Source organism: Nipponia nippon, unplaced genomic scaffold, assembly GCF_047370975.1.
Source record: "Nipponia nippon isolate SJK-2023a ecotype South Korea unplaced genomic scaffold, ASM4737097v1 scaffold_8, whole genome shotgun sequence".
Lineage (NCBI taxonomy): Eukaryota > Metazoa > Chordata > Aves > Pelecaniformes > Threskiornithidae > Nipponia > Nipponia nippon.
Window position 1 is genome coordinate 30,628,068 of NW_028262402.1, and position 27,518 is coordinate 30,655,585.

Consider the following 27,518-nt stretch of genomic DNA (forward strand, 5'->3'; position numbering starts at 1 on the left):
ATTTTTCTTAACCTGTAAGGAACATAAACCACCACCTGTTCTCAGGAAGAACTCTCCATCTACTTGAATACAAGCAGTAACAGCCTTATAGTCAGAACAAAAATGTGTCAGTTTTTTCCCATGTTTGAGCCATACTACACACATGGTATTGCATACAATTTGGCACGTATAATTACAGCCAGAAATCTGCAAAAATTTAGAGGGCACTGTTCATGGGAAACAAGCGAGAAGACAATTATCAGTAAATGAATAAGAATATCCATGGATGCTCATTTTCCTGTGATATAGTTAAATGGCATAAGTATAAAGAGCTGAATATCTTGAACCAACTTACCAATTTCCACTGGGAGATGGTTGATTTGATTTTTTGATAACTCCAGTACTCTCAGATCTTGAAATAATGCAATGTAGGCTGGAATGGTTTGTATCAAAGTATTGTACACATGCCATTCTTTCAGGTAGATCTGTTCTTTCAGAGAATCTGGGAATTCCTGTAAATGAAATAAGAACAGGTAAATAGAAATCATCAAGTTGGACTTTTGTTCTACCACGTTTCTAAATACAGGGGGGGAAAATTCCACAGCCAAACCTCAATACTTTGCCTTAATTATCTTGATATAGAACAGCAGTTTGCCAAACCCTCATAGGAGACATTTGCTTTTGAAGAGCATTGCAGCTGTATGTCACCACATATTCATTTTTTAACTCCTAATACAATCATTTTGCTCTAAAACTGAAACCTATCTGAAGCACTCAACCTGTTTGGTGTCTCCCATATTATTTCCTTTTTCCAGCTGGAGGATTTTTTTAAACCACATTTCAGTGCTTTAATTCACACATCAAGATGTGTTAAAATGCAACACAGAACAGAAGAGTGGGTGTATCGAGAATATCTAAATAAGGTTTGCCACAAAAAAAAAAAAAGTGGTTACGTTCTTAATGCCTGCCAAAGTTTCAAAATTTGTTTGCCACAATGGAACACAGTCCAAGGAACAGAAACATTTCAGATAGGTTCAGATACAGTTCAGATACACACATATCACCTTTTGAAAGTCTTTTTTCAAATAAGTGACTTTTAGGTTCCTAAGTTATTTCAGCAATGTTTGAAAATTTTTACTAAATTTCTTTAGGAAGAATAAAAATACTCAATTTTTAAATCAGTCCACAATTGCAATTAATTCTTGCTTTAGTCATGCAGAATCTTTTTCTTTAAGAATTCTAGTATAGTTCCAAATACACAGCAAATAAATTTGCTTCTGAGTAATTTTCAGGCTATTTATATGTATATAACAGTTACTGAAACTAAAAGTTTTAAAGCCTTTAATTCTTACAAAATTGTTTTATTTAATTGGTATTCAGTTCAGATGTACGCATCTTTGCTTGAGTTATGTCATCAAATTCCTTGAACTTGAAACAGACAAAAATCAATTCATAAAGTTGAATGTCAGATCATTTAAACTCCACTTTCTAAAGCAGCACATAATTTACCAGACTGTCCTGGGTTTTATATCACTGTGCATTGGTAACATCTGGAATAAATAATCTGGACGAGGTGCTATCACTAACTTTGCTCCATAAAGAGAGACGTAAGACATTCAACCTTTAATTCCTTTATAACTTCCAAATTTGCTTCCTGTGTATGAACAATACAACACAGTAGGAATTACTGTTTTTTATACAGGGGACGTTGCCCACTTTATTTTTTCCTTCTACATTTCATAAATCCCCCAAAATCTTAACAAGAGTGGTACATTTTAGCTGTTTTTTATTAATCCTGAGCTTCTGAGCTAGGAATAGTACTACTTAACTCTTAGCTAAATTAAACATCTAATTGTAATTAAATATATACTGGACTGTTAATCATAAGCTGTTCTTTGTTCAGTCGTCGTTACCTCTAATTTCAGTTCTTTTCAGATTTTCACACGCAGACACTTAGCCTGTATATGTAGTTCTGCCTTGCTACCTGCCCTTCCATATTTGATATGGATCGTTTCATTTCTTGCTTCATTTTCCCACTAGGTGTATATTGCATTGTGATCCATCTTCTATATTTGTCAGTTTATGGCAGTTAAAAAATGAAATGCCTGAAATGCCCCAGGGCTGGTAATGAGAAAGCTCTCCAACTTTCTGGAGTGGGTTTCCACTCCTCCACCTTCAGTGCTGCACATTTTTCTGCAGCAAAATAAAAGAATAAACACCAACTGCAAATTCAATTAGTAATGTCTTTCCCACCTGTACAGAATTAAAAATGCAGCACATAGGGGATAGCATTTAGCTGGAGTGTCATAAATGCCACTGTAGGGAAGAACCCTGATTCACAGAGAAAGCAGGTGCAGAATAGTCATAGTGGAGGGAAAAAGATGTCTGGCTAACAGATACCATTTCCTACTCTATTTCTCCACAGTCCAGGTCTGTCCTTGTCTTTCTACTGACCTACTGTTTTTTTGCACCTTGTCACAACAGTCCATCTCCAGCTCCTTACTGGCAGATGCAGCAGGGAAAAAAGGGGAATGTTTGCTCCTGTGAAGCCAACAGCCTTGCTGTTCTCCCAGACTCAGGGGGGTATCCCACAAACTTCTCCTTGATACATTGAAAGCAGTGCAGCACACAAAGCACTCTCTCAGATTAAAATCAAACACCTTCATCATTTTAAAAAATTAAGCCAAAATATTTTAAAAATTATTTGTTATTAATGGGAAAAGATTTTTTAAAAATCTTTACTGCTGTATTAAGGGTAGTTTAAAGCACCAAGATATTCTTGTGCAGCAACTGAAATAAATTCAGACTTCAAAGGAATGGAAGGAGCTTCCATTCTTCTATCAATTGCCCTGACTAACTTTTCTTTCTTGAGATTATTTCTTTATATCTTATAATCATATTTACAATTTGCAAATGTAAGTTTACAAATGCTTTGCTATAATGTGTTTTTTTTAGCATTCTCCATCTTACAATACATGTTATTTGTGTTGCTGAAACATAAATTGATGTGATATTTTACGTCATTTACAAGCTAGATAGGGATGGGAACTGAAATTTGCACAAGCTTTACATTTGCTTTACTCTCTGATTCCCTTGTGTTCTTTTGTAATCTTCTGCTGCCACACTAAAGCTGGCAGCCTGCTGATAAATTGCTCCATGAAGACTGACACTTGGAGGATAGCCAGTCTTCTGTCTTTAACAGCAAAACAATACCTCAAACTCCTTTGATTTTTGGAAGGGAAAAAAGAAGTATTAAAAGGAAATAAATAGCAAACCTAAAACCATTGCTGATTATACTATTTCTAATTAGGAGAGAATTTACCTGCTAGACATGAGCCTGAACTAAAACTGTGATCTAAGCTCTGAGAAGTTTCGATTCTGTTTCTTTTCCAGATCTGTAGTTTTATCTGTCATGGGCTAAATCAAAACCAGGGATCCAAATCTCCCTCATCTTTGAGAAAGTTTGGAACTAGTTCCAAAACCATTATATCTCAGGGCCACTTGTATTACCTGACTGGGTCAGAAATTTCATACTTTTGGGGGGAAAAAAATCTCTGGAAGTTAAATAAGCACAAAAGAGATTTCCTTTGTCCATTCAATGCAATTCAAGTAGTATTGACCACTTGACCCTTTGTGGCAAATAAATACCTCACTGTCACTAACAGTTGGGAATAACAAACGGAAATTCTCTGTTCTCTGTGAAAATACACAGCATGTTAGATGATAAAACTGGGAGAATAAATACAAATGTAGTAATTAATTTACTGTCTTTTTCTATGAAGAAATTATATGCAAGAAGGCCATTATTTATAGGTAAAGAATTTTACCAGTTACTTGTTGTGCACATTTGACATTAAAGTTGTTTAAAGTACATATGCATCCAGATCCTCTGCTTAGATAAAGCAGCACAGCCAAGAACAGTCCTGCTCTGTATTTAAGTGAACATCATATATCATCATTACCTTTTCTTTGGCAATATATCACAAATTCAAAAATTTGTCTTTCCTGAATATTTTCTGAAAATAATTTAAAATTCACTGATCCACTAGAGAATAAACATTCATTAGTTAGACGCAGAAAGTAAACACTCAGAGGGCAAAAACACAGTTAAAGTGAATTCATTGAAAAATTCATATGAATATTCATGGCATTATTTTGCCACAGTTTTCATTCTGCTCTAATAGCAGTGCTATTTCTCTGAAGAACTAATTTAATTCAGTAGATACATGTTTACATGTACAAAGGATCTCAATGAAGTGTTTCATCAAATCTCCATCATTCTTTCCTAGGCAACTGATTCAAACACACAATTCAAGAGTCCAAAGTCCTTATACAGTTCCTTTTCATGGTGGGTTGCCTGGAAAACTCTCAGATAAATAAAAAGCTTTTCTGAAACATACCTTGGGAACCTCAAATTACTTGTGGCACAGTACACTGTTCTTGTGCTGTCAAGTCCCAAGGGTTTTGCAAACACAGGAAGATTTAAGAGACACATTGCTTGGGCAATACATCTGAGTTTTGCCCATTTTTCATAAACAGAAGAGAAAAGCCTATCTGATTTCATTTACAATACCAGATTATGAGACTAGCCCATTTGTTATTATAAGACCTGTTCTTTCCTAAATGCAAATATTAATTCATTACTGTTCCCAGCTGGCAGAAGTGCACCACATAGGGATGTAGACACTTGAGTCATAAATATTTGGTTGGTAAGTAAAAGAGGAGGCAAGGACCACTGAACCTTAAGGATGTCATCACACAGCCTCTTCCAGGTGGAGCTCTGACAGATAAAGCTTAAACTATTTCATCACTGCAGGTATCAACCACTGTCCACAGCCAGAAGCTAATCACGCCAGACAGGCACGGCCAAACCAGAACCCAAGTTACAGGAGGACTTTTGACTCAGAGGGACTCACTGAGTAAATGTTCTTTGAGCATAAAGGCTTGATACTAATCCTACTTACAGCGTTGTGGTTCAGAAGATTTCCACAAAGTTAGTGTGACCACGCTGCTAGAAAACCATTGTGACTTGAGGTGTCTAAAGGCTCAAACTGCATGTCTCAAAAAATTAGCCTAAAAGTGAATGATAACTAGTAAGAATTAATGGTCCACAAGGAATTATGGATCTGCATAAACAGAATACAATTCCTCAGAATTCTTATACTGTAAAATCAAGCCCTACTCTCTTTAGCTAGTACTCTGTGCCTATTTGTCTAACCTAATGTTCATTGTACGAGCTTTATCTTTCCTCAGCTATGTTAAAATAATTACTTTACAAGTACAAGAAACAGTGGGTCTCCACCTAATGAAAATACATTATCATGTGGAAGGTGGGAAAAAAGTGGCACAGAAGTGCTGGAGGAAGGAATTTCTATCGGGAATTCAAAAATGTGTGATCTGCTCTGATTTGTTCCCTTACAAAGGTTCTCAGAAGGAGATCAGAGATTATTTTCAAAAGAGCACTATCCAGCTGATTTTCAAAATAATTGTCCAAGCTATCCCAGCGTACGACGGAGTGTTTTACAAAACCTATTTTTAATGTCATACTCAACAATGCAGAATCAGTGGGCCAGATTCACTGTTATGCTGTATGGATATGGAGCATGAGACAATAGCATCTTTGTGACATGTTTACATTTTTACCATCTAGACAGTCTGGGCACTGATTAGTGCCCAACACAAGCTACCATTCTTATTGACTGCAACATTGCAAATGACACCACTAGCTGATTCGTGGACTCAGCTCATTTGCTGCTGAAGTTTCCAATGAGAGCCCTTACACTGAGACCTATGGGAAGCATGTGCTAAAGCTACTTGCTTTGATCTTGAAAAATCCCTATGCTGGGGATTACTCCTCTGTGAGACTTAACTTCACAGCATCCAGAAAGAGAACTCGTACAGCCCAGAAGCAAGCCCAGTTCTCAAAATTAAATCTGTAAGTCATACCAGCAACCCACTCAGGTTTAGCTGTCAACTGTCTAGAGGATATATTACTGCTTCATTGATGAGAGGGAAGGGGAAACGTAATAGAAATACTTACCAGCTAAAAGCAAGTGAGATAGAGGATTCAGCAGTTAGTTCTCAAATGGACACTTCACAGGGCTGTGCTGTTTGCTGCTGCCAATGGTAAGTGGCCAGCCAAGAACAAACGAAGCTGGTTATGTGCCTGTAAAACCACACAGGCAATCCCAGCTCTGACTTCTCCTAGTGTCTGAGTGCTTAATCTTCCAAATTTTCAACTCATAGATGTATTTGTGTGCAAAACATATTACAAATATTAAACCAAAATTGATACCACAGCTCCTAGCTACATAGCATACAGGCTTCTCCGAGAAAACTGTCACATGTCCACAGATCTTTTCACATGCAAATTGACAGCCTGTGCAGCTTTGGTTGTATAGTCTGCAAACGCATTTTGCTTAAGTGCACTTTTTTGTGAGAGAGTAATAGGGGAAAAAAGTGTCATGTCTGATTCTGTCTTTGGTCTAGAAGCAGCAGTTGAGATTAAAAAAAAGCAAAATAAGTGGTATGATTTGTATAAACAATATAATTTTTACAGAATTTCTGCAATAAGGGGAAATACACTTCTTTCAGAACTTTGTTAAGTGGTTTTTCACATTTTTTAAAATAACTTTCAGCTGTTAGAGACTGGCAATGTTCTTTGATTTTGAAGGGACATTGGTCTTCTCTAAATAAAGCAGCTTTGATTTCATCTTTGTCTGCAGACACCTGAACTATGTCACTGTATCTTGTTGAAACAGGAGCTCACTTTAACCAGGCTAGAGCTGGACAATGAAGGACAGTGGCTGGGCGCATGGTGGTTAGGAGCGTACTGCTTGAGGTGGCATTATGTACATAACAGGACACCAATATCTCTTAAATGTGATCTTTCAGCATGTCAAATTGAAATTAAATGCTCTGGAAAACAGACTAAATTATGTATGTTTTATTTTGCCTCCTAATATAAAGCCTTGTTTATGGTGACAAAGTAAAATGCTAACAGTTTGGCAAAAGAGAATAAGCAACAGAAAAGTTTAATTATGCAGCTCTCTGCTCCCTGATGCACTGAAAATATTTGCAATTGTTACTAAATCAGTGTCTAAGGAGCTGTAATGTCTCTTTCTTTTCTCCTAACGTACCTACAAAGTTTACAATGCAGGAAAGTGTGCAGTATAGGACTACACAGCTTTAATAAAATTTTTAATACCCAAGTTTCTTGAAAGATGAGATGTGATAGCTCTCCAGCAACCAATCCTACCACATGAGTGATTGACATCAGTTGAAGAAATAGTCTCCTTACTAGAGCTGGATGGGAACCAGGGTTTTCTATTTTCATGACATGCCAGAAATTTAACCTATTTTACGTTTACTCAGAAAAGAACTAAAGCCAGAAGAAAAAGAAAGCTGAAAAAGAAAACACCTTCATATTCAAGATCAAGTCTGGGACAAAGTTACGTTTCAGGTCAATCAAAAGGATTGTTTTAGTAAAATTTAGCCACTTTATTGACTGACTTTTTAACTTGCATTTTTTGTAATGAAAATCTAAAAAATATATTTCAAAATTATGAACTACACAAAAGTCAAAATTTTAATTTCACTTTGTCATTAATAAAGTAGCGTATATTCAAAATACGTTTCAGTCAAACCTTTAATGACTCTAGAAAACTTCAGACCAGCTCTAATCCACCTTTTGCTGAATTTCAAAACAGCATTAATTCAGAGTTTACTTCCAAACTGCTATTTCACATCAAACACAACTGTAAGTAAAAAGTGCTTTTTTCAGCAAGACCATTGTGGATTGGTGGTAATATTAGTTTTGATTTAAGCAGAGCTTGAGAAGAGTGTTATCACACCATAAGACCAAGAAGACAGATCTCTGAGTAGTAGAAGACATCAACAAGCCAACAAAGCTGAATATTATTTTCATCTCTTTCCATCCATTGGGGAATTTCAGAGAAAGATACCTTATTGTGATATGATTGCTTATACCAAAAATTTTGAGAGGGCTAAATTACATGGATCGGTAGAGAATTTAAAATAAACATATTTGAAAACTAAACCACTAGTTCAGGGTAAGATAGGAAATGCTTTTGTCATTTCTAACGCTGTGAAAAAACATCAATTTCATGTGCATTGGCAAAAAAAAAAAGTTTTGGGGGGATTAAAAATTACAGTGCTATGCTACACAAAGTCTTTAACAATAGAAATATATTTTCCATTATATTTACCGTCCACTGCTCTCCAGAAAGCTGAAAAATAAATTTGTTTCTTTCCTTATTTGCTTCATCTGACAAAGCACGCCTTTTCTGGAGCTGAGGAGTCTTTCCGTAAGTGTCCAAGATCTTCTCATCGGTGTCTACGAAGCCATTCTTGAGGTACTTTGATTGAGGAATGCCTTTCTTCCGGCACTCTAGTATGAAATTCCATTCCTGCTTTATCCTGAAATAGTGACGTAAAGGGTTTATATCAATCAGCTGAAACAATATGACAAATAAGTCTTAAAGCTTGATCTTTGTTTGCACAAGTACTTAACAAAATATAATTATGCACTTAATGTATTGACCATTTTCAAATTAAAAAAAAAAAAAAAAAAAAGCATTCCTGGAGTCATGCTTAGCTTTTCTAGACTTTCATATAGATTTCAGGTGAGTAGGATTTCATTTACTGACTAAAAACAGTGACACCCAGGGAATAACAGAAAAGTGGAGACTGAGCGCCCTGCCACAGAAAACAGCATGAATGGTGCCCTTTATTTCAATTGGGTAGGAAATACATTCTCATAGAACAAGTTATATGTATAAACAAGGACCTGGTGATATATGCAAAATTTTTCAGTTGGAAAAAAGTCATTTTAGAAAGTAAGAAGTTAGAAATATACCCTTTTCCCTGCCCTTTCTTGTTCAAGTATAATGATCTATTTTCATTTTTTACACATTATCTTCTAATACCATCTTAGAAGGTGGAGGTAAAGGTCAAAGTTTTCACATGCCAACTTATTTCAGATTCAATTTCAGTGTAACTTTAGGCTCACCTCCAGGGCAAACTTTTATCCATATAACTTCAGGTGCAAATTCAATTTGATATAATTAAGCATTGCCAAAAGCACATGTTTTAATTTAAGAGAGATTTATTTCAGCTTAGTCAATTAAGGAACAGGTTGATTAACTGAAGCAAGCCTTCTTTATACCAAAATAAGACTCTGCAGAGCCCCTTGCATCATAAATCTGATCTCACGCTTTGAATGCTAGATTCTTGTGGTACATGAGATTCATTTCTGTGATCTCCATCCTCTGCTAGAAATTTTAAGCTAAAGACTTGAAGAAAACTGACAGGTGAAGAAGGGCACAAAGTTCGGGATAATGTGCCCCCTAGACAAAGTCGAAAATGGCATGTCCTAGAAAGAGAATCAGATGCACGTTTGTAAAGTTCAAGTAGGAAGTAACAAAACCTGTGCACTACACATATTCCCAGCTAAGAATGGGATTTTCTCTAATATGCTAAGATGTTAAAACAATGGCACATGACACAGAATGCCTGGTTTGAAGTCACATACAAGAAACCAGTTACAAACTTAGGTACAAGAAGCATCTTCCAAACTTTCTGAAAATAAGTAATCTTTCATCGCTCATAGCAAGGTATGAGATAGAAACTGAAGGGCATAGTATATTTATGGGAATATGTAGCATAGATTAAAAGTCATATTTGACTCAATGCTATCAAAATAAATTTTTAGGGATCAAAACTGCATGCCTAAATAGGAAAGGTATTACTGAGACAGCTGTAAACTGCCCAGCACAAATTGTGGCACTGAAACCTTAGGGGATGTTAGAGAGACTTGAAAGCAGAGAGCACAGCAACAGTAGGAGACTTCAGCTATTGTCATACACACAACACGTTGACACACTGCAGACAATATACACTTTTGGAAACTACGCACAACTGTTTATCAGAGCAGCTAGCCTAAGACATCACAAGAGGACCTGATTTAGTTTCAAGGAGCAGCACACTATACATGGGTCATCAGAGAACTACAGAAAGCCCCTTCTGTAATAATGACCACAATGTATTCCCATGCAACATCTTTATAAAGAGAAAATAAGGAAAAACATCTTCTACAAATAGTTCAGAAGATGAGCTACAATCCTACAAGTGGAGCTCACTGGGTAAAGTGCTGGCAGACGGCATGAAGACAGCACAACCCCAGAGTAAGTACATTCTAACAAAGACACTGTAAGGACCTTTCTCCCCTCATTTCCAAAAATAGAAAAAAAAAAAAGATAAAATAACTTTTATGTTCAAATGAAGAAATGAGAAGGCAGTATAAGCTCTGATAAATGTAAAAACACAAAAAAGCAAGTGAAGTCACTTACTGCAGGTATACAAATTAATAGAAAAAGGATTTCTAGCATATCAGAAGCAGAAAGCCTCTCAGAGAGATGGTGGGAGCAATAACTGATCAAGGTATGAAAGGAGTAGTGAAGGAATAAAGTTATTGAGAGCTGCAGAAGTTACTCATCGTTGGCTTCCATTTTCATTACAGAGATCAGTGTGGTCTTTACAAGTAGGCATCTGGCGGACTTTTTGATATTTAAAGTGTCAATAGAGAAGTCTTGAGAATAAAAACAAATATACTTGAAGTAAATCTCCCAGTTTCTCTCAGTGTCTAATTGTGGACTGCTTTATACCATAGCAAAGTGTGATATGTAAATGAGTTAAGATGAAAAAGACTGGATAGACAAAAAACATATCCAGCAACATGTTCAGCTCAGGGAGTTCCTAGAGGGGTACTGAAGCTGCTAGTACAGTCAAGGAGGAGACCAGCACCAATCCACATCTCAAAATCTTTTCTGAAGCTACTTGATATAACGAAGACAAGAAAATAACTTAGAGCAGATGCAGCTCTTTAGCTAATTTTGTGATCCTTCAACATGCTGCATCTGATTACAGAAGGAGAGACAACCACATACTTGGTTGCACTAGGCAGTCCCTCCAGCTGCAGTCTGGAAGCACTCAGATGCCAGAATTTTCCATACCAGCAGACATGAAAGTTGAAACACCTCTTTCAGATGCTTTGACACATGAGTCAATTCAATTTTTAGTGTTGATCTTGCCTACTCAGTCTATCATTTGAACCCCAGAGACCACCAGCACAACAGAGGGCAGACAATGCAATACCAAGAGATCACCAGGAAAAGTTAGAAAATAACACTTTCATATACTATAATAAAAATAAACAGGCCCATTTTTTTTACTCATTTTTTTCCAAAACTCATCTACCAGTGAGTGCAGCTAATTAGCTATAAAAGCTCTGTATTACTGTTAAGTGGGAAGTGAAGTGGGGTGGGGAAGTAAATTAAATCCCCAAGGAACAGAACAACAAAAGGATCTGAACCATTAAAAAGCAGGAACTGAAAAGGACCAAAACCCTGCATTCTTTTATTTTTTTTTTTTTAAATCTTCTAAATAATCCTAGCTTCACTGGCCACTGCTGTACAGCTGTTTCTCACATCCTCCTCTAGTCCTCCACATACAGCTTTTCTGTCCCTCTGTGAAGCTTAAGTCTGCATTACTGCCCTCTCATTTCCATGGAATTTCTTCATTTTCTACCAAAGCAATAAACATGTGGTCTCAGTGCATAATTCAATGCACTAAGAAAGTTTGTCCCCAAGATGCTTTTTTTGTATTCATTGCTCTTCACTCATGCACAAAAAATTACTGACTAGTTCCTCGCAGTATAAATTCTAAGAACATTAGAAACTTAACAAACAAAGAAGAGGTCAAAAAGTCTAACTCTTGATAAAACGTAAGGCACTTAGCTACACCTCAGTGCTGGCTGCCAGGTAGACCCCAGGAACACAAGAACAGAGGCCTCGGAACTGAAATTTTACTCTCTCACAACAAGAAATATGGAAAATGGTGAGAAAGGAGCTATATTAAAGATGAAAGAATAAACTGTCCTCTGACACTTTACTGATAACATGTACAAAATACAAATCTCAGGAGGTCATGACACATTGTTAGCCAAATAAAATAAAATGCGCATAACAAAAACCGCTGTTAACCAAATCAGTCTTGGTGAAATATTGACCTAGGAAGAAATATAGACATTAAAAATTAAACCTGATTAGGAATTCAGCATGGATATCACACACTGATGTGGAAATTCTGTGTCAAATTTCTTCTTTACTCATATATTAAATGATGGCAACATGCTCTGTCGAGCTTTTAAAGAATGCCCGCTTATGATCACCAGGCTTAGTACTATGTACAAGCACATTTTAAACAGATGGAAAGTGAATTAATAATGGAGCAATAAACATGCATAATTTTGTACAATACATCTCAGAATGAAAACATGATATATCCCAAGGGCAGAGGGGCTAACAATTTACAACTCCCACTTGTACCCTTGGGGTACACACTAACCAAATGAACCAATATAAGCCTTCCTGGCCTGGAGGTGTGACTTACATCAAGCCAGTATGTATCATTAAGCAAAGATTACAAAGCTGTAATTTGCAGGTTACAGTTGAGATCAAACCAAAGGGATCTACTCAGCTACATGGTTGTCACTCAGCTCTGTCACTGTCAGACACTGTCAGTGTCATGGTACTTCTTAAAGGATCTTTATGAAAATAAAGACCATTTTAAGTCTTCCTTTGGTGACAATTCTCAAAAAAAAAATAGAATTACCACCACGTTTGTCATATCTGGATGCTATTGCATGAATCTTCAGGAAAGACAGGAAAGGCATCTAAGCCAGTGTGGCAAACAGAAAAAAAAATCCACACAAATAAAATCAGCCTTTAAATACACTAATACATTTTAGAGAAATCAAATTTCTGGTCTTGGCACTTTAAAGGCTCCTGATATTCCAGGAACACATTTTCACATATGACAAACAAATGAGTTGGTTACAAAATCACAGCCCTCCTGAAGTTTATGTCTTTTTATTACTATTCAGCAATAAAATGTTTTGATCTTCCTCTAGAGCTTGATCAAACAGTTGCAGTCAGATTAAAGAAACAACTACCATCTTCAATATTCAAAAAGTTGGTGTTAGTCAAGTCAAGCCTAATTGAGGTGGGAGTATGAACATAAAAAAATATTTTTGCTGGACAGGACCCAGATGAGACCTAAGATTCCAACTCAGCTACTTACTCCAGTATTCCCACTTCAATCACACAAATAGCCCAACTAATTTCAAAAAAAGGCTGATTGTATGCTGCTTATGTTTGTCAAAAAAAATTAAGTTTCATACATACCTTTATCTCCGTAACACAAAAGCACACCTGTCACTAGAGCAGACCATAAATGGTATAGAGGAAAGATTTTTCCCAATACATTGCTGTTTTTTAGTAAGCTTTCAGGACAACACACTCTAGATATGAAACAGGATCAACAGGGAAATGGAATATTCAAGTATTTCCATTTTGGTTAGTGCTGAACTTGTCTTCAGGTAATTGTTCCCCAAACATTATTTCACTATTGGAGTATATCTGCAGCAAAAAGATTTAACAACAAATAATTAATATTTTTTTTATTATAAATACTTCCTTTTGAGGATATCAGAGTTCCTTGCTTGACCTTTTAGATTCTCCAACAAAATCACAAATCTAATCAACCTGATGCAAAAAAATTACTGTAGAATAAATTCAATTATTGGACCCGTCAAAGAAGCGACCAGCTTGGAAAACAAAAAGTTTGCATTAGTAAGGATTTCAGAGCCATCCCAGTAAATGAGTAGCTGGGTTTCTTTGAATGGTTCTCCCTTCTGCAGTTACCCACTGCTCAATATCTGATTAGGAGGTCTTGAGGAAAAGCTATGCTTCTTAGGTAAAGAAAGGAAGTTTCATTAGATGGCACTGTTTCCTCTAAATTAGGATGAAAAAAATTGCCAGGACACTACCTGGTGACACCAGTTTAGTACTCCTGGGTGATGTTTAAATCAGAATCACTAGCCACACAGGATCATTAAATAATCCTATGGAATTTTTATAAGCAGTACAGTTAAAAGGGAGCTCAGCCCAGACTAATATTCCTGATGGACGAGTAATATTTCTTCAAATTCAATTGGATTGATTTAATTTCAGTACCTCTGCCAGGCTCTTCCATGGGTTCTAAAGGATTGTGGCTGAACAACAGCTTTTGTCTTTCAACCCATTTGCGTGCATTATATTAGATGCAAGGTCTGTATGCCCAAGTGCCTAAAAACAAAGGCAAATAACTTAAGTGGTTATTAGTGCTGCAGATCTACTCCCAACTTGTTGCCTATAATTTGTGTTTGGGGCTACAGACTCCCAGCCTGAGTTTTAGTCTTCCTTAGAAAAATTTCTGAATTGGGTATTGAGTGGGAGAATAAAGATAAACATCACAAATAAAATCTTAGTTCAGGTTCAAATAGAGTTATAACACTGAAGTTTGGCAGAGAGATAGAGACAAATCTATTTTATTAAACAAACACATAACCACTCAGGGAAAAAAAGTCACTGTCTGCCTGTAGAGTGAAAGTTTTCTTTTGACTTTAAACATTCAGGAAGTGCATAGCTCAGAAAAGTAATACATGCACTTCTAGCTAGCCAGACCTTGAGAGGAAATTTTTGGAGAGGAGACACACTGGAAGAGGTGGCTGAACAAACTGTTATCTTTGCTGCATGTTTGGTTGGTGGACAGGGGAGGCTGTGCCATTTCACAGCAGAGATTTAGATAGCTAATCTGGTCAAACAGCTCTGGCATTTCCTTACTTGAATGTTTAATTTGTCAGTCTTCAATTTTAACCCTACCTGTTTTTCACATAGAAGACAAACACGTTGTAATCCTTCAAAAAAACAAATCTAACTGTAAACTTTCGTTCCCCTTCTAAAAAAATGACAAGTATAAAGGAAAAAATAATGAGGAAAATCATCATATCACATCAAGTTAGTCTGACAGCATTCAGGATTTCAGGGTACAACATGAGATTGTTCACCACTACCAGAAACTAGAACATGAAATACAAAACAGTGCTATAAACACAAACTTCTTTCCATAATACGGAGTTTCATAAACATATAGATAACCACCACAGAACAGTGCACATTTTATGTAACAGTTCATGTTTCATATCCTATGGGAGATTTAGGATAGGCTTGTCTGATGGGATTAAGTACAGGTAGTAAAATGAAATTAATCCTGCATAACACTGTACAGTTTCTTTTTCTTTTATACTGGTTTATATGTGACCCCCAGAAACAGGCGTTCCTTAAACTAGTGTACTTCCACAGTCCCACAAAACCAAAGGAGAAACAGAGGACTGAATTGACTCCACCCAAAGTGACCTGATATCAGTATCTCAGAGAGCCAGATATGAGCCTCTCACAATATTCTCAGTAGACTGTTCTCTAGAATCAGCTTTCACTCGCCAGCTGCTTAAGCATCTGTTCTAGACCTGTAAATTCCCAAAATCTTTACAAGACCTCACCATTAACACAAACACAGTTCAAGCTTTGCATTTATTTGTGAGGTTTTCCTCTTAGAAAATCTTCAGTCAGAAAAGAGAAATACCTTACATGTGACTGCTTACTGACCCTATATAAACTAAATTACCTTGCCCCAAGGCAAGCAAAGTTCCCTAGAGGTTAATTGGGAGTTTTTCCTCAAATAGTCCATACTACATTTCACTACATGTTGTCAGGTCATTTTACATAGCCACACAGCTGACAAAGAATCGCACAATCTCAAGGGCATTCGTGAATTGTAACCTCCTTGAGCAAAACTGGATTTTGTTTAAAAAAAGAAAAAAGGCAAAGCAAAACAGCCTCAGCAGGCCAGATTCCAAACTCTTATGTTACATGAGTATATTTGCAGAGAAATTCTATTAATTTCAGCCCTACTTAGGAATTCACTCTGGCTGCTGGCAAAAATAAATATCTAGAATCTTAAATGCCAGAATTCAGCCCTCAATTTGGGAAACTGCCTTCTTTGAACATCTTTTTGGAATTATCATTTTGGGACACAATCCTTTCCAAAATACTTTCTTACTGTGATTTGACAGTAAGTACTAGCATTGATTTCAGTGGACCTACTTGACAGTTTAAAAATTTTAATCTCTGAGTACAATACCAGAATTTGGTCATGCATGGAACTCCCTAAAATAATGAAATGTATTTCTACAGGGGAAACATTATTTCTATTAAACTTTTAATTATAATTACAACTTTATCTATACTTTCGACCTAACAAGAAAAATCTTGTCCTATTTTTGGCCCAACCTTTGGAAGTGCTGAGAAGCGTCTAAGAAATAACTTGTGATCTGACCTTTAGGACTTAAAGGCCAGTGGTCACCTCATAAAACATAGAGGATTTTTCCTTTACCTGAATTTTGCGGTTTATTACCAATATTATTATTATGGCTTTGACCAGTATTCTACCAGCTTTATCCATTCTATGAGACCTGCATCATAAGAACAAACATGAACTTTGCCATTCATTTCAGTGGGTGAAATACTGGTCACTCACATTCAGGAAACAAAGTCTGATGTATTGCCTCCTTTTTTCCAGGAGCTCTAAAAGAAGTAAGACTAACTGGAAGGCAATCTGGTTGCATGCAGATGTGCAACAAGACAAAGTACCATATGCAAATTACAAGCTAAAGGAAGAAAACAAAAATCCTTTGTGAATGCTGAAAGTGCACTTGGAACATTTTACTTCTCTGCATCATATCTGAAATTCCCAGTCTGTGCTGCATTTCTCTTACAATTATCTGAGGAAAGGAGGTGAGAAATCACTGAAATCAAACCAAAAAAAAGTAAAATTTGAATAACCTGATAATGCTTAGTCTATGACAATGTTAGTAGCTAATAAAAATGGATTCAGTTAAAATGAACAGCAGAAAAGTTAGCTTACTTCTCCAATGAGCTTTTTTCTAATCTTTCTTTCTCTTTCCTCTGACGTTCTTTGTTCTTCTTAACTCGAGCTTCCCACAGTCCTCTTATGAGAGAAAAGTCAAATATTATCACCTGATGCCCCATACTGTCGACATTAAGCTTCTCCTGCAAGAACAAGCCATCACGAACACTTCAGGAAAGAAATAGTGAGAAAAATAAGGAACTAAATGATCCTGTTTGATTAAAATTATCTGGGAAAAAAAGCTGAAGTCATAAGAAATATTAACATAGTATGATCTCCATCTTACCTAATTTGTCTAGGGTTTTGTGCTGGCAGTAATCAATGTAGCATACAATTGACTTCTACATAAAATCTAAAGCAACAGCTAAATGTTGAACTTTTTTTATACCTTTCACTTTTCCCTTTCCAAGATAAAGACACAGCTGCAAAGAAATACTAATTTGATTAAGTAACACTGATGAAAATAACTTTAAAGATTTTGTATTTTTAACAATTTATGTAACTAATATTAAAACAAGAGCTCATAAAAAATTTATTAGTTCTAAATCATGCAAAAGCTCTTCATCTTGGCTTCTTATGTATTGATCTTTATGCACCCAAGCTATTCTGTTCCAATGGAATTTGGGAATTTCCACTGTTTGCATAAGTAGGTGCTAGTCTGTGAAAGGCATTGAAAGACCAGCCCTGTAACATACAATGAAAACTTACCTAAGGCAGAGATAAGATGAAAGGTTTGTGAACACATGGTCTCCATTTATTAGTATATATAGAATTATCTTCCAGAAATCGAAGGCTTGGTGTCAATGTGTTAAGTCCTGTGCAGTTAAGAACTGAGCTGAACTGGACCCTAATGCGCCAGGCTTTCCATATTCAGTTAAAACCACAGAAACTTCTTGCAGGAACCTTGCCCCTACTGAAGTCCATGACAAAGCTCTCATTCTCTTTAGCAGGCATGATGCTTGAGCTTGACCCAATATGAACACTACCTTCTTTTTACTCGAGGAAAAAAATACACTGTAGTATCTTTAATAACCACAAGAGATTAAGACCTCAGATGTACATCTTGTGAAACACAGCATGACTGGCAACATGGTGTTCCTTACTAAACTGTAGCAATGGTTCAGTACCAACAAAGGAAACAAATTACCTACTAAATCACTAACACAAATACAGATACAAATCTTGATAAAACAGGTAAAACTGCACTCTCTTGCTTGGAGTCACTGGTGAGGGTACAATCTTCACAATACACTGGTTTTCATGAAATGCAGCTGCACTGTCTATGAGGACTTCTGTCATGATTACTTCTTTATAAAATGGTTTGCTGAACCACTGCAAACAAGTCTTATAAAACAGAAGTTTGAAGCCTTTTAAAAATAATTGCTTCCACCAAGATAAGAGCAGAGAAAAGGAGAATCAGTTATTTAAACTTTGCTTGAAGTTTCATTAGATACCACATTTATTATACCATTCATAAGCTTAAAAAAAAATAAAGGAAAGAAGAAAACCCCGCTGGACCATCTACAGATGATTTAAAAAGCAATCTGCCCCTTCCTTTACTGGGTGTTTTCCAGCTTGTATGTATTACTTTTTCCTCAGACCTTACTGTGATCATTTTTACCAAGCTCTACATCCTTCAACTGGGGCTATTTATTATCTGTCCTTCTGTTACAATACTGAGGAAGAAGGGGAAATTATTCTCCCGTCTGCATTTTTCCTCTTGTAACTTCGTAACTGTCCCTTTACTCTTTCACCCCTTTTCACTTACACATCTCTCTGTAATACATAACACATAAAGGAATAATTTCTTCTGAGCCAGCAAAACACCCTCATGTCCTCTGGAAAATGCACGGCGTGGACTAAAAAAGGTTATGCGTAGGTACACCAAGAGAAAAGGTTCACACTGGTCCACTTTATTTGTCATCTCGGTAAGAAACACCCTTACAAATACCTCCAAATACTGTCACAGAGACTGGTCAGAGACCAATATTTATCTATTACATAGTCTTCTGTATCTTCGGATGTTTATATAAACCTCTATCTTTGTTGTTCATAAAGCTGCTCCCATTGCTTGTTTATCTTTACAAGCACTAACAATGAGGCAAAAATAGTTCCTAACCCATCTGGAAATGACTGCTGACAACAGCCGAGTCAAAACCCCATTAATAGCAGTGTAATGAGAATGGTGACCTTATTCTCAGTGGAAAGGTTTATCTATAATCAGCTGCACCCTTCTAAAACTTATTCACTAATAATTTAGAGGATACTGTTTACCGCATAAAATAAAACATTCTCCTCTGCTGCCCAAATCAAGCAACCCAGTGACAAAGACTTCTCCCTCACAGTAGCTGCAGACCAGCATTCAGTCTGCAGGATCTAATTCATTTTAATAGACCAATTCATAGCAGTATGTTTTGGTAGAAGGGCTATTGCAGGAGCTGAATTGCTGAGAGACAGTGAAGTGGCAGCTGGACACTTGACCTCTGTTGGAACTAGATGGCCTTAATCAACACAAAGTCTGAATAAACTGTGAAAGTACTCTATTTCCTTGACTTGTTTCCCACCTTCCTGTCTCCCAGGTTAAGTCATCTGTTCTTTATTGAGACAGTGATTTATTAGATACTCAGGTTGGAAAAGTTCATACAGCTTTTATCCACATATGGGATTAGGCTGCAATGCATCAGGGTTTTTCTTCAATGGTAAAACCAAGCAGAGGAGAAACATCGGTGGGAGGTGAGAGGTGTCTGCCATAACTCCTCAGGACTAATCTCTTCAGAAGGAGCAAAGCCATAAATCCTGATGAGATCACAGGGTGGCTAAGGCTTCAGAAATATTCATTAGGACAAGCATGAAACTTTGTTGCTATCTACAACTCCAAAAATGTCACCCAACAACCTTCACAGGGCTGTTGCTTTACCCCATATCCTAGTCCAAAAGATGGGCATGAAGTATCAAGCGTGATGGCAGAATGTGTATTTCCCAAAGTTCAGATGCCACCATTTTCCTGTTGATGAGATGTTGCCCAGAAAACAGAGCCTGGCACGCTGGCAGAAACTAGACTTATCTGATCCTATGTATAGGTTCTTCAGGGTGCTCACTCATGCATGGCAAGAATTTGTGACAGAAGAAGCAACTACCAATAATAATTTCCATTTCTAGAAATACATAGGGCTGTACCTGTTCAAGTCCACACACAGCAGTTGCTTTCTTCCAATCATCACATTAGGTCTGCACAAGAAAACCCAAAGCTATCATCTATTAGTCATGGCTGAGAAGTTAAATTTTGGTAAAGAAATGACTCATTATACACGTCTGACTTCTTCCCTTCAACTGGTATTCCACACCTGTGTTCCCTCCCACACTTAGGCTCTTCACAGGTAATCACTCTTAGCATTTTACCTGTTGTCAGAAATCACAGAACCAGCGAGGCTGGAAAGGGCCTCTGGAGGTCACCTAGTCGAACTGCTCTGCTCAAAGCAGTCACATGGTTATTCACCCAAATCTGCACATACTTCAGCCCCCTTCCTCTTCCAATTTCCCTATCCTTTTGTAATTCAGCATTGCTCCTTTCACACCCCATACTCATGATCATTAAGGACAAGCTTTGCTCATACTTGTGAGGATTACCCAACCTACTAATATGGCAGTAAGTGAAAAACAAAAACCATAGTCAAAAGTTATTTCTCACCCAAGAAACAGGCAACCTTGCTTTCATTAAGGACAAGTCCTGACCACAAAAGCAGCAATCACCTGCACTGCAAGGCCCTACTTCATAACTACACTGAGTTTGCAGCTTAATGCCATCTTCCCTCCTTGGGTGACATCTCCATCTAAATTATGCTGTAGATCATCAACACACCTTTCTTTCTTAGATGATGCATGGTTATAACATTCAGTCAGTCTCATTAGTGAGACAGATCACAAAAGCAAGGTTCTTCAGTAATGTATGGTAACGAAAGCATAGAGCTTTCCAGAGGAAAAGGGATTCAGGAACATAAAGAGAAGGCAAAGATGGTATTTACAAGAGAATAACATGTGGAGAAAATAGTTCTGTGTATGTCTATGGAAGCAAATAATCTCATCCCTAGCCATTTACACCTCCCAAGAAGTAATCTACAAGGCCTTAATCAATATCCTTAAAAGGCAACATACTGGGAAGTCAGTCTGATTTTTTATCTTTCTTGTAATGGTTAGCTCAGAAACAAAGCTGGCCATTCAGGATACATTTCTCTTTTTAATGATTGCAAGATTTTCCCTTCATAAGCAGCTACACAGTACATTTAAGGCAATATTTTTAAATAATATATATTTTAGGTAATTAATTTTAAAATAAAAAAAGATCTTTTTTGATAATAAGCATTTGCATTATTTGGCAAAGTGATACTAGAGTTCCTAACCAGAGAAACTTGTATTTATAACAGAGGAAAGAAGTTTCCCTTTGCTTCACTCCTTCCCTCTCTTTATATTTTTATTAAAAAGAGGGAGAAAAAAAAAATAACATTTATCTTGGAAAAGAAAAAATCTATTTGAACACCATGGCCTTTGCAACATCTTCTCTTCCTCAACTAGCAGACTAGGTCATCTGCAACCTTGTCCCAGTTTTCATCACTAAGGGACTCACAAGAATCCCCTCTCTACATTCTAAACCAGAAATTTGTATTTCTCCCCTCAGGGCTGTACTTTCAGTCCCAGATACTATGACCTACAAGCTTTTCTCAATTTCATCATTCCAGAGCCCTGTGCCTTTGGTAAAGCATCTTACAAAGCCTCTCTTCTCAGCAACTCTCTCAGCCTTGCCCTACTGCAGGCCCCATCTCAACACTAAAGCCCATCTTTACTTCTTTCCAGGTGAATTTATTAATCCACCACCTCTGGGCCAGCTGAGGTGAGAAGAAGCACTTGCTCACTTAAGAGCATTCTTGCTATCATTATGTGGTTTTTAGGTCTCTGACTGCCATGAGCTATCCCTGCATGCAAGGAAGAGAACAAATAACTTTACAGACACTTCTGTGAGATTTCCGGTCTTAAAAAGAAGAAAACATTATTCCTTTACAATCTTGCAAAAATTTTATTCATTTAACTGTATATACAAATAGGCCTATTAAAATCAGAGTCGTTATGTGTATAAGGATATTGACACTCTCAAGCATTTGGAGGATTAGGTGGCAAAAAAGCAAAATCTTAGTAATGATACTTGTCATATGTTTTCATTTAAATGATACAACATTAATGCCAAATGTTATTGCTAGTAAAAGCATCTGCTTAAGTGTCTGCATGAATTATTTTTATTTTATCATTTATTTTATTGTATTGTATAAATTCACCTAGAGGTACGCAGACAGTTCTCTAGCATCTACTTCAGAATTTCTTCTTTAAATAGTAGGAATACCTAGGAGCTCTAGACCAGAATCTATTCAGTATGGTGTTGAAAAACTACAGAATGGAAAAGAAGACATCTGCCTTGTAATGTCTATAATCTTTATTATTTTCTACTTATTGTTATTCATGTTGTTGGTACAAAGATATGCGTACTTCATACCATGTCAACCCACCAGTAAAACTGGAGAGATTTAGTATGCTATCCTTCAAATGCCCTTGCTCCCTTCAGCTACTGATATCTCCACCCCTTGTTTACAGTTCTGCCACAGACCTGCCAGATGTTTACACACACACAGCCACCTTTGACAGCAGCCAGTGATCTCATGACCACTTACTTATATTTGTTCCCACTTGGCCTCCAAACCCAGAGGCTCTCACCCATTTGAGTCTTTTTTTTTTTTTTTCCTGGGCTTAATAAAAAGGGGTGAAATAATGACTTGCAGTACATCTGGAAGTGTAACCAATCTGGGATACAGAGGAACACTCAGGCAACTGGGTTTTAGAATGGGACTGCCTTTTGGTAGCTCCTGGTGTATAATGCTGAAGGAGTTTCATCTCAGTTGCTTGTGCTTGCATTGCAAGATGCCATGGTTTGCCTGATCTTTGAGAAGCAAACTGTTTAAGGATACATAAGCTAAAAGTAACACTGAATTCCAGACAGAAGGCCTTCCAAAGAGAAGAAGTGCACTGAGGAGCATACTACAAAAAATTAAGGACAAGGTAAAGTCTTCTTTTGAAAGAAGAGCAGTGGAGCACAGGGGAAAAGTGTTCTTAGATATGATGAATGTGTGGCCTTCCAGGACTAACTGTACCAACTCATCTACAGCTCCTCCCTGTTTACCAATGTTACCTCTGTCTTGTCTGGAGTGGGTTAAATACAGCCAGTCATAAGCCAAACTTATATTGTCTTTATTATACTACAGTCTAGCCTCCTCTGAACATAGCTGGCATCAGTGTTAATGCTGGCCAACTTGCACAGTGCACAGTGCACAGTGTATTCTGTAGAACAAGACCTGTGTCTTCTCTTGAGTCTGGAAGATGTCCAACATAGTTTTGATACTACAGATACAGCCAATATTAGTCTCCGTTACAGCCCTCCTGAGCTCGTCTGGGGCCTGGTTGCCCTCAATAACAGCACAGTTTATACTTTCCTTTGCTGCTTTACATGAGTTACCAAATTATTAATGTTTTGGTTTTTTCAATTTGTTTAACAGACTTGTTCACTTGGGTGCTTTTTCTCTCAGATAATCACTGTGGGAGATCTGCTGCAATATTATGAATATTACTGGCAGGATTACATAGGGGAAAATGTGGGTGAACATATTTTCTACCAATCCTTCAAATAATTTCTTAGGAAATAAGCTCCCTCACACTGTGCTTCAGAATGATCAAGTCATTTATCTCACAAGTCTTTAAATAATTCAAAGGAAACCTGACATTTGGGTAGCAACTGAACACATTTTTTGTGTTATCAGGGAAAGATTAAATTACAGAAACATGCTGTGATTGAAAGAGCAATGGAAATGGTGAGAATGTTCATAGTATACAACTACATTGTGCTAACTGTGCACAGCTTGTAAGTAGAGTCATGCTTCCCTGTGCCACTTGGGGAGTGGGAGAGGACTGCAAGCAGGAAGTTGCTCTTCCCTACCTAGTCTTGCTGCCAGTAACAATATCTTGTTGTTCTATACCAGCAGGGAATTATCCTCCCTGCTAGTTGGGCTGGTTTATCTGTCGCTAAACTTGCCGAATGTGCAGATTTGACAGTCAGGGTGTCTGGTCGGGGATCCACGTTGGATGGTGCTTCAGATCATATATGCATGCATGTGATGGCTGGGTCCTGGGGAGCATGTGGGTAAGGCAATGCTATGGATCGCAGCAGGTGCCCCCCTGAAGGCCTGGGTCCACAGAGATCCAGCAAATGCAGCTGCACCGCGGAATAAATAGAAGAGGAAAGGGACAAGTTGCTCCAGGGTTGGAGAAAGCAGTCCTGACACCTGGACATGAGCCCAGATGTTTTGGGAGTTTGAAATGTTCCCTCCTGCTCTCTCAAGAGCACAGCCTCAGCCAGCCAGCTCCTAGATAAACAAACACAGACAGACAGTGACACTTTCAAGCTATTAATTAGTTCAGCTTTCACTGAAGTTAATTTCAGAAATTAGTGTCTTTGCATATCACGGGGTTTAATCCTGAATGCTCTGATGAATCAAGTTCTTTTTGAGTTTTCTGCTTTAGCTATTTCATAAAAGAGGTATTTAAAAACAGAATCTGACATCAGCCTCTTTCACACACAAATAAATAACAACTTCTGCATTGTTTACATACCACAGCTAAGAGAGCAAATATGTATTTTCTTAACCTACTCCTTATACTTCAGGTAGAAATAACTATGAACATCATAAAATTAAAAAGATATGTGAATATAGATATGCAAAAGCTGAGCTTGGTTTCCACACATTTTTATATATGTATTTCTCTTTGTCCAGTGCTGCAGCACAATGTCTTACTGACAGTCTTCATTAATCAATTCCTATTCTAGATGTAAATTAACCAGTCTCACAAACAAGATTCCACTTTATCATTGCAGTCTTCACATCTTGATTTTTAGACAATTTTTCACAGGGTTATTCATTAATTAGGTCTTTAATTATGGATTAATTAGCAGCTGAATTAAAATATTCCTTATACTTCCTCAACTCTTGTAGCACTAATATGTTTGCCATCAAGCATGATAGGTGTTACATATGCACGGGGATTTATTACAGATGTATTCCCCTAGCACTTCAGTGAGCTGACTAATTAGTCAAAGTGATTCTTCCACTGACAATGAAGCTAATGAAACACTGGACTGATGTCTGTGACATAAATCCATTCTTTTTTTTTTCACTGGGCGTTGCTGAAGAGAGGTCTAATACAAGATTGAGAGAGGGCTGATGCATTTGAAATGGGCGTGTATTTTAAGGCTGTTTATTGTCAAAGGAAAAAGAGTAAGCTCAAAAGTGTATTACATGTTTTGAAAGGTGGTTGAATCTATGAATGTAGCTGTAGTCAGCAAGTGAAAACAATTGTCTTTGGTACTAGAAAACAGAGTCCTGGGAAAGCTAGAGCGCGTGCTAAGAATTGATTAGAGAGAACCCACTTAATTGGACATACAAAGACCCACGGCAAATGAAATTGCACTTAATGCCACTGAACAAAACATGGAGGTTTTCATATACAATTAGATGATCTTAATTAAGCATAACATTACAGTCTCAGATTTCTCAGACTTGTCTTGTGCCATCCAGATTTCTAGCACGTTTCATTGACTTATTCTCATTTGTCTTAAGATTAATGGACCTGGACCATCCCCAGGAAGTGAGGCTACTACTGTTACCTTTCGTGTACAGGGTCCAGCCTCTGAAGTTATGTATGTGGATGACAGCATCATAAATGTTATTTTAGGCTCCCTGTCCTAATTGAGACTAGCCAAAGATCCTCAAAATTTTGATCATTTCCTTTTGCTCCCAGGGGTCCATTTTTCATGCATTGATCTAAGAACCCAATCCTACCACCTGCATCTTCCTCTACTGAAGAAGGAGAGCAAAAACCTACATCTGACCTATGACATAAAGCCTCTTAGTCATATTTCCAGTGTTAGATATCAGATCATTTTACTCATTATATGGCTATAGTTCATAGCCAGTTCCTAAGCCGTCAAATTCTGTGATTTAAGAAGATATGGCAGACAATTTAGATAAGCAAGGGAAGACGCTGCTTTCAACTACTCCAGCAGCCAAGTTATTTTAGCTCAAATGGTCCCCACCACACAGTCATGAGGTGGCAGCCATACTTTACGAGCTCTCTTCCCTCAGCACAGCTGTGTCTTTAGCCTTTCCCACAAAACCTTCCCATGGCTGTGGATAGGAGACACAGGAGGCATGGACAGCTGGACATCCTCCTTGAAATAATTCTCCACATTCAACTTCTGTCTCAGAAGAGCAAAGTAGATTAAACTCTTTGGTAGTATCTACCTCTGGCTAATGAGCATTATTCCATCACTGATAACTACTAATGAGAGAAAGATAACTGGTCAGTACCTTTTAGCCTACAGAAAGTAACATGACAGTGATAGACAGCACATAAATACTTATGGTAGCAACAACAACAACAATAATGACAATATTTGACTTTAAATGGTAGGCTTTGTTCACAAAAGATTTAGCAGGCTACATTTCCTATACCACTTAGACTAGCTGTAAGTGGCCTTCAGAAAGTGAAGTTCTATGACACTTTTTAAATTCCACTCTAAATTTTGACAGACAACAAAGATAAATGACCAACCTCTCCAACCATTTTTTTATTGAAAATCATTCTCACACCATCATATGTCCTTGAGACGTAATAGCAAGGGTTTATTACAACTGAGTCATGGAGTGAGTCTTGAAAGCTTTCCCAAATTACAAAGTTTGGATTTGTCACAGGTGTAAATCTACTTAGAGGAACTATATATGGGGTGAATCTTACTATCTTTAAAGCTATCCAGCAAACGCACCACTTTGGACTAATGCTTCTCCATGTTTCAGCTATTTTTCCCATATATATTAACATTTAAAAATCCACAGCACGGTAGCAGCAATAAAGACCTGATAGCAACTTCTCACTTTCCCTGCCATTTACCACCTTGACCTCACACATCTGAAGAAACACAATAATCAGCAAAACTGTCACTTACCTACTACTAAAGAACACGAGTGTCCAGAGCTCCCGAGTGTACTCTACGGTTATTCAATTTGGGACACTGAGGTTGTTTATAGCAGCAGCATAGCTCATGGCCAGCCAGACCTGTTTGAACCCCGCAGCGTGACTAGCCTTCCAGATGTACTAATATGCTATATTTGTAACGTGATAACATGATCTGTAGTCTTACAGCAGACATGGGCAGGATAAAGTATCTACACTGCATGACTCAACACAGGACAAGAAACAGCAGCGCTAGAGCAGCATCTCTTGCACCAAGAAAAGTGTGACAGCTAATGGTACTCATGCTTATGTATTTTCCTTGGGAAAGGGCAAGGAAAATAAAAAAAAATAAACATAGTCTGCATTCCTCTGGCACAGACTTTTCCTCCCCATGTCCGTGCAAGAGTGAGAGGTGAATAGACACACATACACGCAAACACTGGCCATGCAGTTGCCATGAGTGATTGATTTACAGCAAATTCTGCTTTTACTTGATGATGGTGGCTCACTCTTTTTTATGCCCACTGCTTGGTATTGATGACAGTATTCCT

General features: G+C 37.4%; 1 protein-coding gene across 3 annotated transcripts in view; it reads right to left on the bottom strand.

Moving 5' to 3' along the window:
- LRRC2 (leucine rich repeat containing 2) overlaps positions 1–27,083 on the bottom strand; it is a 67,509-nt gene extending 40,426 nt beyond the window's left edge. The window contains exons 1-5 of one of the 3 annotated variants that reach the window (XM_087742496.1): positions 26,960–27,079; positions 23,897–24,323; positions 16,864–17,009; positions 8,208–8,418; positions 335–491 (exon numbers count right to left, since the gene is read on the bottom strand). In XM_087742496.1, coding sequence (XP_087598622.1) covers positions 335–491; positions 8,208–8,418; positions 16,864–16,988 — 493 coding nt within the window. In that variant the 5' untranslated portion in view covers positions 16,989–17,009; positions 23,897–24,323; positions 26,960–27,079. Of the gene's footprint in view, positions 1–334; positions 492–8,207; positions 8,419–16,863; positions 17,010–23,896; positions 24,324–26,959 lie in introns of those variants that run through there. The other 2 variants (XM_087742495.1, XM_087742498.1) reach the window with 2 other exon arrangements.
- Between the last annotated feature and the right edge of the window lie 435 nt (positions 27,084–27,518).